Here is a 12,265-nt window from a genome sequence, read left to right as displayed (position 1 = left end):
ATGTTCTACTATGGATAAAGGGATGGTTGAGTGGGGGAAGACAGAGTGTGGTAATCAGTGGACTGCTCTTTCGGGACTAATGTTACGTTATTAGTGGAGTCTCCAGAGTTCAGCTTTGGGCAAATTGTTGTTTTCTATATTTATCAATGAAATTCATGAAGGCATATCAGGCTTAACGTCCAAGTTTGCAGATGATACAAAGGTTAACATGGTGGTTAATGATAGTAACGACAGTATGCTACTGCAACAGGATGTAGAAAAGTTAGGCAGATGGGTGCCAAGAAATGGTAACTGGAGTTTAACATTGACAAATACAAAGTATTGCATATGGGTAGCAGTAACCGCAGAGCATACCAACCGTGTGGTACTACACTCAGATTTGTGAAAAATGAAAAAGACCTGGGGGTATTTGTGCTGTCAGATATGAAAATCTCTGAACAGTACAGATAGGCTGACAGGGCAGCTCATGAGGTTGAATTAATCTTTCCTTGCATTACTTTGCCCTAATCAATACTGATACAGGAATTTTTAGAAATACATAATAATGAATTCTGTAAGAACAAATGACTTAGTGATTTTATATCTGTATATTTTCTCTCTCTCAATTTTTTTAACTCAGTTTTTCTTTCTGTGAATACAAAAGAATTCTAGAGTAATAAAAACTGCTCCTGCACAGTGAATTACCATTTTTATTTATTTATTATGATTATTATTATTGTTTTTTTAGAAACGCCAAGGAGAAGGCATTATTGATGAAGATGAGGATTTACTGCAGAAGGTAAGTTTGTCTATGAAATATATATAAGATATACACAAGAGTTGTAATTGTGCGCACTTATATTTTATTGTATACTATTTATTTTAAGGTATTTTTGTTTTTTGAGTCAGTCTTCAGGGTTCCCCCTAAGTGCTGCAGTAGCATTTGAAAAGGAAATATGCCAAAGCCGGCAAATGTAAATAAGTGTTTGTGTGTTATGTTCAGTGCCAGCACCTGGCAACTTCGCTGCAAGGGGACAGGGAACACCTGGTTTGCTGCCCCCGACTTCCATCCCATGCCATGTGGAGGCATGCCTGGGACCACCAACAAGCAAAGACTCTTAGTGGGATGACTAAGAAAAATGAAAAGGAAGGAACATAGCATGAGAAATAGGGGTAAGGGAATGGATGGGAAAGAGAAGAAAAGCAAGGAGATGAAAGAAATAGGCATCCCCAGAAGAGGAAGAAAGCAAGAGTTTAAAGAGTAAAGATAGACACTAGTGGACAAAACTTATGCAAATCGGTAAGGCCACACAACCAGATCAAAAGTAAACCCAATATGCACATTATTTACAAAGCCAACAATTTAACATTCCTCTCAACTAGAGAAGAATAGACAAATCACTATTTACAACAAATAAGTAAATACAAAATTTGGTTATCAAAACTACAATAATTTTTGGAGATTAATTTAACCCTTGCAGGAATGGTGCTTTCACTCCTACACTTATGCGAAGGAGTAATTGTACGACACAAGCCATCAGTTAGAACACTCTTAATGAAGACAGTAAAGAAAACTCTTAACATTCTACAGTGAAGCAACACTGATGAAATCTGCCTAAGCATGTAAACTCCATCCATTTTAGAGGATACACTTTAATTAACCCTATTAATTAGGTTAACCAGCACACTTACACCTAAAAGAGAACATAAACGTACAGCATGTATCCTTTCCATGCTCAGAATGTCAGGTTTCACCATATTGCCCATCAAATCAACAATTAACACAAACAAATCAAACCTTATCCTAAGTTTGGTCCTCCTTACAATCAACTCAAGACCAAATGAGAAAAAAACATCTATTACTCACATTAAGCTAGATCCAGAGACCTAAGGATCTTGCCTCATCCACAACTGCCATATCTACAGCTTGGACAAACCAATCAATACTTCTCTGAGCCAATGTTGCATACATGGAAGGGAATACTAAGTCTCATATAGTGTAACTAAGTAGCAGCAGTGCAATCCAAGTTCAATAAACATGTTCTGAGTAACATGGCACTGTCAGAAATAATTAAACCAATCATCCATCTGATTCAACCCTAATATTACTAGGACTATAATTTAACATTTTGCAATAAAGCAAAACATCAAAACAAGCATGGCTAGTTTAACAAAGTATAATTCTAGTGCCACCAGTTCAATTTAAATATAAAATCACAGAAATTAAAAACAAAAACTCCAGAACTCAAATTCCCACCAAAGAAATTTGAGTGTCTTTAACGCATAAATACATTCAAAACATCATCAATACTCTTTCCAAGTTTTATTCCAGAATCACTAATTTGGACAGATACATAGACCCTTAATTTCGGTCCAAAGATTATTTAGAACTATGTACAATATCCCATTCATGAAACAACCAGATCAATATCTTGTCATTGTCTTCTATTAATCTTAGAATCCACATACATACTAATTAAGTAATGAACCACAATTGCATTAATCACTTCAAGGTATATCTCTGTTGATTATAGATTTTCTTCTGTTAAACAGCTTATTTGCATATTCAGATAAAGTCATGAAATTATCCTTTATCTCTAAGAACTGAGTCAAATTGATCGAATCGGATATCTCAGTTAGAATTTTTTGCTCATATCTAATATCCAAATATACGTTACAGTCAAATAACAGAGTACCTCAGTGACAGAGAGGAGAGCTAACCAAAAGAGAATAACTTGCTGTTAAGACTCCCATGTCCTGTTATCAAAAACGTAACATTGAGACCAGGATTAAACCAGTTCATCTGTTTATTATATTCTGAGACATGAGGAATGAATTTATTTGTAATTCTACCTAACTCTGATTCACTCTAGTCTTGTTGCCAATCCCTTAAAAATCCACTCCAAGGCCTAACAATATCATATTTTTCCGGTAAATCAAGATTCAGAAAGTAATAGTAATCGTGGCATGTGATGCAAGAAAGCAAGCATATGAGCTTAGGTAGCGTCAGCCAAAAAAAAAATCACACAACCATTCCCTCTAAATGTTTGTCTACCTCCTTAAATTTATTTAACCTATCAACTTCCACAATGACAGACTGAAATTTGTTCCAGCAATTAACCACCCGCTGGCTAAAGGCAAATTTCCACGCATTATTCTACAATTGGCTTTCCTCAACTTGAATTTATGGTCCCTTAGGTTCGTAATCTGAACAATTGGAAGAATCCCATCAGAATTAAGTGTGCTCAACCATTCAAGGCCTTATACACCTCAATCAGCTCACCTTGCAGGTGCCTAGTCTCCAGCCGCTGCAATTTTCAGAAATTAAGCCTCTCTTGGTAAGAGGATCCTTCATTCCCCTCACCAATCTTGTTGCCCTTCTCTGTACACATTCAAGCAAATCTACATCATTCCTAAAATGAGGCCTACAGACCTGTACGCAGTACTCAAGGCGTGGCCTGACCATTGCCTTATACAGAGGGACAATCACCTCTTTTTCCCTGCTAGCAAAATTTCTATATATCATTGACAAAACCCCATCACCTACTCTGGCAGCCTGTCTGCATTGCTCAGAAAACTTCATATCTGACTGCACAATTACTCCCAGGTCTTTTTCATTTTCTACCACCCTAAGTGTAGTACCACAGAATTCATATCTACCCATATGTAGTACTTTGCTTTTGTCAATGTTAAACTTCAGTTGCCACTTCTCAGTCCATCTTCCCAAATTTTCTAGATCCTGTTACAGTAGCACACTGTGATTGCTGTCATTAACAACCCTGTCAACCTTTGTATTGTCTGCAAACTTCGACACTAAACCTGATATACCTTCATCAATATCATTGATAAATATACAAAACAAAAGTGGGTCCAACACCAAACCCTGTGGGACTACACTAATAACATTAGTTCACGAAGATCAGCACCCATTGATTACCACCCTCTGTCTTCTCCCACACAACCATCCTTTTATCCATTGTAGCAACTTAGCCTTAATACCATTCTTCTCCAATTTGTACAGTAGTCTTCCATGCACAACAGTGTCATAAGCTTTCCTGAAATCCAAGTATGTGATATCAGAATTATTTTTTGCATCTAGTTCCTTTATAACCACATCATAATTTCCAACCAAATAAGTCAGACAAGACTTAACAAACCCATGCTGTGTCTGAATTATTGCTGCAGTCTTGTCTAGATGATCCTACAATGCATCTTTCACCAGTGACTCCATTATTTTACCCGGAACAGAAGTTAAACTAACTGGTCTGTAATTACTCATGTCATCCTTCGATCACCCTTTGTGAATTGGTGATACTGCAGCGTACTAATATGATGCGTTTGCAGCTTACTAATATGATATATTTGCCCTAACTTGTATGTTGTCTAATTCTCTCACAGCCTGAGGTTTCAGCCCTTAAAGTGTTTCAGTCTAAATTCTCCATAACCTTACCAAGAACTGGCAGAAGGGCGATAGGCCTATATGAAGTAGGTACAGAATCGCCAGGATTCTTTAATAGCAGTTTCAGATTTGCCAGTTTCCAAGATTTTGGAATCACCTCTGTTTAACAATTATTTAGTAAGTTTATTATGAATTTAAGACAGACCTTCCCAATCCTTTTCAACACTGCTACTTCAAGTAGGTTAACTCTGGGATTTTCCATCTTTCATTATGTTTATTGCATTTTCAATTTGTGAGAAAGGATCCTCATAACTCTTGCCGACATAGGTTAAATGTTCAAGTCTCATTACAGTCTGTTCATTACTTTCAGGGACCATAACATCTTGATGAATAATTCCATTATGCATTGATAGAATTAGACCAAGTTAGTGTTTTGATATTATTCAAAGTTACAATGGACGAAAAAAGTTTCGCCTGGATGTATTTTCTCACAAACCAATTTGTAAGGTAAACTCCAAGGTTCATCTTTAAGCTTTGATTCAACTAACCCAGTGGTTCCCAAACTACTGAGATCTGCAGACCCTTTCAAAAATCAAAAAAAAGTTCACGGACTCCTTCAAAATTCAAAAAAAAACTTTGTGAACTCCTGTACACCGATGAGCCAAAACATTATGACCACCTACCTGATATGATGTTAGTCTCCCCCCCCCCCACGTGCAGCCAAAACAGCTCATACCTGGCAAGGCATGAATGCTACAAGATTTCTAAATGTATCCTGTGCTATCTGGTACCAACACGTAACCAGCAGATCCTTTAATTGCCGTAAAGTGCCACAGATCAGAGTTACTGTTCCAACAGAAACCACAGATGCTAGATGGGATTGATGCCTGCAAATTAAATTTGGAAGCCTGGGAAATACCTAGAAGTCTCCCTCATGTTCCGCAAACCAGTCTCGAACAATCCGGGCAGCGTGGCATGGCACATCCCACTGAAAGATGGGACAGCCAAAGGGGAAGACCTTTGCCATGAAAGAGTGAACCTGATCAGCAATGATGTTTAGGTAGGTGGTAGACGTCAGAGTGCCAGGCACATGGATGACTGGACCCAGGGTATCCCAGCAGAACATCGCCTCCAGTGGCTTGTTTTCGTCTCATGGTGCATTCAGGTGCCATCATTTCCACAGGTTCAGTTTTGATGCTCACGTGCCCAATGTAAGCTCTTTTGCCAGTGAACCGTGGTTAGCATGGGCACTCGGAGTGGCCTGTGGCTACACAGCCCAATTTTCAACGGGGTTCGATGTACTGTGTGTTGTGGCACATTACTCCCGTCACCAGCATTCCAATTACCAGCGAGTTGGACCACAGTCGCCCTTCTGTTGCCAGGTACCATCCGGGAGAGGTTTTGCTCACCTTGAGCATCGATGAGCCATGGTCATCCAAAACCTTGATAGTGGTTCGTGGGTTCCCTCTCCTCTGACCACTTTTGGTAGGTACAAACCATGGATATGAGCAAATTTCAAGCAGAAGGAAAAACACCTTTGGAATAAAAAAGTGAAAAAAGGTGGCAAAGAACAGGAGTAAGTTCAGGAGCACAAGTTTTGAGAACAAGTGGAGAAATATCATCAGAACCCGGAGCTTTCTTAGCATCAAGATTCGTCAAAATTCTTCGGACATCTTTTTGACAGAAGACCACAGGAGGCATTGAATGGAGCGTGTTGGGAATGGTGGGAGGTGTTTTACCAAGATCATTAATACACAAGTTGGAAGAAAAATGGGATGCTAGCAGGTCAGCTTTATCCTTGGCTGAAGTGACAAAAAGAACCATCTGGTTTTGACAGAGGTGGGAGCAGAGACGGGCAAAAGTTGTGGCCAATACCTTTTGGCAAGAGATCAGAATGCTCGGCTACCATTAAGGCAAGAAGCAAGTTTTCTACTCTTAGTCTGTTCAAAATTTAGTTTGAATTGATTAATAACTGCTTTACAATTTTTGCGAGCTTTGGTGTAGACAGAAAATGAAACTGAAGAATTGAAAACAAGCCAATTACGATATGCAACATTCTTCTCTTGAACAGCCTTAGCACATTTATTGGAAAACTAATGTTTAGATAAAAGGACGAGATTTTAAAGTGCAGTGTAGAATAAAGGATTCCATTCCTACAAGAATAATTTCACTGACACAGTCTGAGCAAATGTGGACATCAGAAGGTTTGAAACAGTAATCTGACCAAGGAAAAGAAGAAAAGAAATCTTGCAAGTCATCCCATTTTGCATTCTTGTAATGCCAAACAACACCAGGTTGGGAATGGCCACGAGTTAAAGGCTCTATTGGAGAAGAGACAATCACCAAATTGTGATCTGAGGTGCCTAAAGGACCACTCACTACTACTGTGTACTTGGAAGGGTTGTTTGTGAGAAAAAGATCAAGACTGTATGGTTAGGATTGTCCAGTATTCTGGCAGGTAAATGAACTATCTGTGCGAAGTCATTAGTAATTGCAAAAACCTCAGCATCTCGACCACCTAGGTCTGTGTGACTAGAGAATGGAAGCCAGCTGGAGTTGGGAACATTAAAATCGCCAAGGAAAATTACCTCACTGTTAGGAAAGTTGGATTGGAGAAAATCAAGTTGCAAAGAGAGGAAGTCAAAGAGCTCCAAGTGATTAGTGGAGTTGGTAGAACGGTAGAGACAACAGATGAATTTGACCGAATGAGGTAGGGTGATTTTAAGCCAGAGAAAATCGAAAAGAGGAGAATCCAAATTACCAAGCCTCTGATAGGGAATATCGGATCGGACATATTCACAAGTACCACCTTTGAGGCGAAAGGAATCATACCGCGAATAATTTGGGTAACTAAGATGAGCAGTGGTTGAATCAACTGATAACTAAGATTTTGTCTGAAAAAGTATATGGGGTTTGGCAGACTGCAAAGTGGAAATGGACATTGTTGAGATTATTACCGAGACCACGTATATATGTGAAATGAACTAGGAAGTGTTTGGGAGGTTTAGATCTTTTCGCAGATAAGCTTACTCTATTAGTTTGACAATTCATGGTGTATTCAATAGTAAGAAAAAGTTGTGGGGGGACATGCTGTATGAAGTATTGAAATTTTTGGATATGGCGTACACATGGTAAAAATATACCCAGATCCTTGACATAACGCAGCCTCGACAATGTCCACCACATACACACTACTTGGACTCCCTCCAATCACTGTCTGGCAGAGTTGAGGTAGCAAGATTATACACTAGCTGATCCAGAAGCCTTCTAGAGAGTTACCAATAGGTTCGGTCCAGTGTACTAACTAGCGGCCGGCTACCCTTGAAATGTAAGGAAGTTTGGAACTCATCATGTTCATCATAACCTCAAAAGCCATCAATCATCTTGCATGATGGAAGTGTTGACTAGAACTTAGCTCTGGAGACTAAACATAGGTTCCACCACTTCAAGCCTCCAATAAGCAAAGTTGTGATATTGCACCAGTTGATGAGAGTCATCTACCACCTAGTATTTCCTGGTAACACAGAGGGACCGGCATTCCTGCATGTGATGTGGGTGCCACACCTCAAAACCTGCTTACTTTGGTTCATACCTGGATGGTCACCCACAGTGTGCTTGTGCATGGGGAGTTATACCCAGGATTACTAACAGTCCCACCATTGCAAAGGTGCAAGCAGAGGATTTTTCTGTCACAGACCATCTGGGCTTTGCCGAAATTTGGTCCACTTGACTTGAGTATCACCCGAATATCAGTTCCATCAGTGTTTTAGATTCCCAGGTAGCAGGTACAGCTTGTGTGGCATATCTGAGAAAATGTCTCTGACAACCTCAAGGACCTCAAGGAATTATGGTCACTGGAAGCCCACGAAGTGTGGATCATCCAGTTATTAACACATTGCCCAAACGTTGAGTTTGAAATCTCCCTTTGGATCCGTCTCCAGACTGTTTCAAAGAGAGGATGAAGCTTTTAGCATCGATCATAATAAGCACTCTTTTGTCAGACAGTCTGATTAAGAGGTTTTCAATATACAGTGGATTCCGGTTATTTGGGCCACCGGTTAATCGGGGCAGCCGTTTATTTGGGGCAAATCTTAAAAAACAAAAACCAATCGAGAAAATAGCCAGGGTTTACTTCGCTTAATTGGGACAAAATGCCGTTTAATCGGGGCAGGAGACCTCAGCACTGGAGATTACCCTACGATTGTCTCCGACCGTACCACGTAGTTCGGTCGGATTTCTGGAGGTCACAACCATAAAACAATAAAAACAATTAGCAGTCACCTGTTTATTGGGCTTTTCTGTTAGTGCAATCTATCATAAACGGACAGTAAACTCGATCTTATTGAATTTGCGATAATACCGGCAGCTGGAATCTTCAATCATATAAAAAAAATAATTTTCAGAATCTTCTCTTCATTCCTATTTTTAAAGCTTCCTAATTTGTTACTCCGTTCTCACTTGCGCGTGTTGTGTTACTTGCAATTTGTGTGTGCCCTGTTCTTTGTTATTGATTGCTTATCTTTTTACTGTTTTAAATTTCAGTCCCCACCAACAAATGTCAGTGAACAGAAATGTCAACTAGTTTAGTTAGTATGTACATATTACAGTACGTATTAATTATTCCGATTATCACGTATATTCTTCCGATTTTCACGTATCATTTAATTTTTTAATTGGTAAGGTAATAAAGGGTAAATTTGTGCTTAATATATCTTTACTTTTATAGCCTGTGGATAATATTCCTCCTATTTTCGATAATTAGAATTGCTGTTTAATAGAATTAAAATTCAATTCACAAACGTGATCATAATGACCGGCGCTTACTGCATATCGTATAGTGACGGTACTTTACTATTTTGAGTTCGTCGTAACGTGATTTGATTGTACAGTGAACTAATTGTAAAGGTGGGGGGGGGGGGTAAATTGTATTTTTAACTATTTACGTGAAACTTCGGATAATTGGGGCAGCCGCTTAATCGGGCCAAAATGTACAGTCCCGATGTGTCCCAAATAACCGGAATCGACTGTAGTTGAGAAAAGGTTCAATATTATTGTATACTATGTTTCAGTTAAAGAGAATGATTTTTTTGAAGTGTGTCGACAGATTATAAAATATGTGCAGTATTGTATTAGGTTGCAAGTCAAAAATCAAAGGTGCTGTAATTTATTTACATACAGTATATACTGTACTGTATTTACACTGTCACAATACCACAATAGGACTGACACATTCAACACAGAAAATAGTCATACAGTTCTGTAATTACATTTATGTTTTAAAAATGTCAGTCATTTTATGCTGCAGCAGTTTATGCCTTCCCAAAAGGCCCAAGTATTCCTTGGGCCTTTTGGGAAGCAATGTTATGTGAATTTTATGCAAAAGTAACACTAGGGTCACATCTGCTTATTCCTGAACTTCAAACCATTCGATGTACTTTGACGGGATAACTTCAGCTTCACTGTGGCTGCTGTGTCCCACTGGCATTAGCTTTCTCCACTGCCTTTTCCTGATGTTATGAGATGAGTGCTGGTGCTGCCATCTATTAGAAGTAAATATGAAAATGGAAGATTGATTGTTTCTTGAGCACCCCAGTTAAGGTCACTGGAAATTGCCCCCAATTTAGAACGTAGTGTGAGCTGAACTGCACATATCTCCTGTGTCTGTGTGTTGTGGAGGGACAGTGGAACAAAGAACAAACATAGAGTTTTGCATTTGACTAGGAAAAAGTGTCATGGAAACATTTCAAATGATGAAGCAAGTGTTTGGCGAGAATTGTCAGTCTTGCCCACCTGTGTTTGAGTGGCATAAACATTACACCCATGGAAGAGAATCACTGGACAATAAGAAACATCTGGGCCCAACAAAAGTGATTCGAATGCCAGAGTTAATTGAAAAAATGCTGGAAATCATTACCAATGACCAATATAGAACACTCTGAATGATTTTAGAAGATTTGTGCATTAATAAGGAAACAAATAATAACTCATGATTTGACGAAAACTAAGGTCTGTGCATGATTTGTTCATTCGTTAACAGATAGTCAACAGCAGGTGGACGACGTTGAACACTGCAGAGAACAATTGAGGCTACTGAAAGCAAATCCAACTTCCTGAAATTGATCATTATGGGTGTTTTCGGTACGACCCTCACAATGAGTGACAAGTGTGAAGTGGAAGTTGGCAAACTCTCTCAAAGCCAAAAGTTTGTCAAAAAGGTTAAAAATCAAAAACATGCTCATCCCTTTCTACAATATAAGGGAATTGTACACAAAGAGTTAATGTCCAATGGTCAAAGTGTTAATGCTACCCACTATCTGGACATTTTGAAATGTTCATTGCACAGAATCTGCCGTGTGGAGGAAATGGCAGTTGATTCCTCTTGCAAGGCAATGCACCAAGCCACAAGGCTCTCATTATTCAGAAGTTTTTGGCTACCAAAAAAAAAAAAAAATCTGCATACTGTTGGATCCATCGTATTCAACAGACTTAGCACCGTGCAACTTCTTTTTGCGCCTAAAGTTTAAGGCTGTTATTTTTATAACATCAACACCATTCAGAGCTGTGACAAGAACATTGAACAGTATAGTAGTAGTAGTAGAGGGCATGTGATGCAAAAAAGCAAGTGTATGTAGCATCAGCCAAAAAAAAAAAAAAAAAAAAAACCACCAATTTCACACATCCATTCGCTCTAAAAGCTTTCCCAGTTCCTCCTTGAATTTATTTAATCTCTTCAAATAGACCTCTGAGGTTGGAAATATTCATATTAAATAGCATTGTGTTATATTAAAATAATAATGATACAAATAAATTAAATAAATAGAATGGTATAATTACACCGGATAAAACTGATAAAAAGGTAACTGTCTGTACAATAAAATATGAAATTTTAAACTTCAATGAATAAATTACAATAAACAATGTAGATAAAACACAGGATATTAAGTGCTAAAACACCATAGCTTTCAGAGGCATCTACCTCCTTTTCAACACTATAGTACACAACACTATTTATTTTATTTAATAACAGTTGGTATAGGATTGTGCAGTTATTATGAATATTTATTTAAGCTTATCAACTTCCACAACAACAAAAACACAACACATGGAAGTTTGTTCCAGCAATCAACTACCTGCTGGCTAATATCTGCATATTAATTCTACAACTGTCTTTCCTCAATTTGACCCCTTAACATGGCACCTATACGTGGTGAGGGGACCACCCAGTGACGCTGCTGGACTTCCAGACTAGCATCACTGGGATCTAATGCCCATACCTTGGTTCCAGGGTTACATCTTTGGAATCTGGCGTGTGCCGCGACCTGTGGATTTCGGAAAGGGGGGGGAATCCTGGTGGTTGAGGGGCCCAGCCTTAATACACCACTTTGGCCCCTGCTTCGACAAGGCGGGTGGTCCCGGACCGGCCCGACTGGGATCAGTCGGGGGTTGGTTCTTACTGCTAGGGTCAACTGTGTTCCAATAAGTCTCCCTCCCTTTGGTCCTGGGATGGGATCAAGGCTTATTGGAAATGTGGGTATGGTGCCTCTAAGCTAACTTGGCATCCCATTTGTGTACGCAGTACCTGCTAGTTCACGAGTGGGCGTCCCCTCGTAGGGCTCCGTGGTGGGTGAGGTACTTAGGGCATCTGAAATTTTTATCTTATTCATATGAGTAATTTAAATTCTATTTCTTCTGGGGCCCCAACAAGGTCCCTACCTAATCGATCGTCGGATGAAAGTGAGAGCAATTCTGCTAAAAGAGCTAGAACTGAGGAGAAAACGCCATCTGTGAACCTCTTTTCCTCATTCTCCGTTCCACCGGAGAGCAGTCAATAGTGAAAATGTCACCTTTCTTTATCCAGAAAGGATTAGAAGGGATGGCAAGTTCACT

At 39.1% G+C, this 12,265-nt stretch overlaps 1 protein-coding gene across 1 annotated transcript in view; it reads left to right on the top strand.

Moving 5' to 3' along the window:
- LOC150080085 (uncharacterized) overlaps positions 1-12,265 on the top strand; it is a 190,026-nt gene that overhangs the window by 84,666 nt on the left and 93,095 nt on the right. Inside the window, exon 6 of the mRNA XM_090381665.1 lies at positions 728-778. Coding sequence (XP_090237791.1) covers positions 728-778 — 51 coding nt within the window. The remainder of the gene's footprint in view (positions 1-727; positions 779-12,265) is intronic.

This window comes from Mastigoproctus giganteus, chromosome 9 (assembly GCF_048544385.1).
Source record: "Mastigoproctus giganteus isolate SK-2022 chromosome 9, ASM4854438v1, whole genome shotgun sequence".
Lineage (NCBI taxonomy): Eukaryota > Metazoa > Arthropoda > Arachnida > Uropygi > Thelyphonidae > Mastigoproctus > Mastigoproctus giganteus.
The sequence above is the reverse complement of the archived record's forward strand: the minus strand, read 5'-3'. Positions and strand labels throughout refer to the sequence as shown.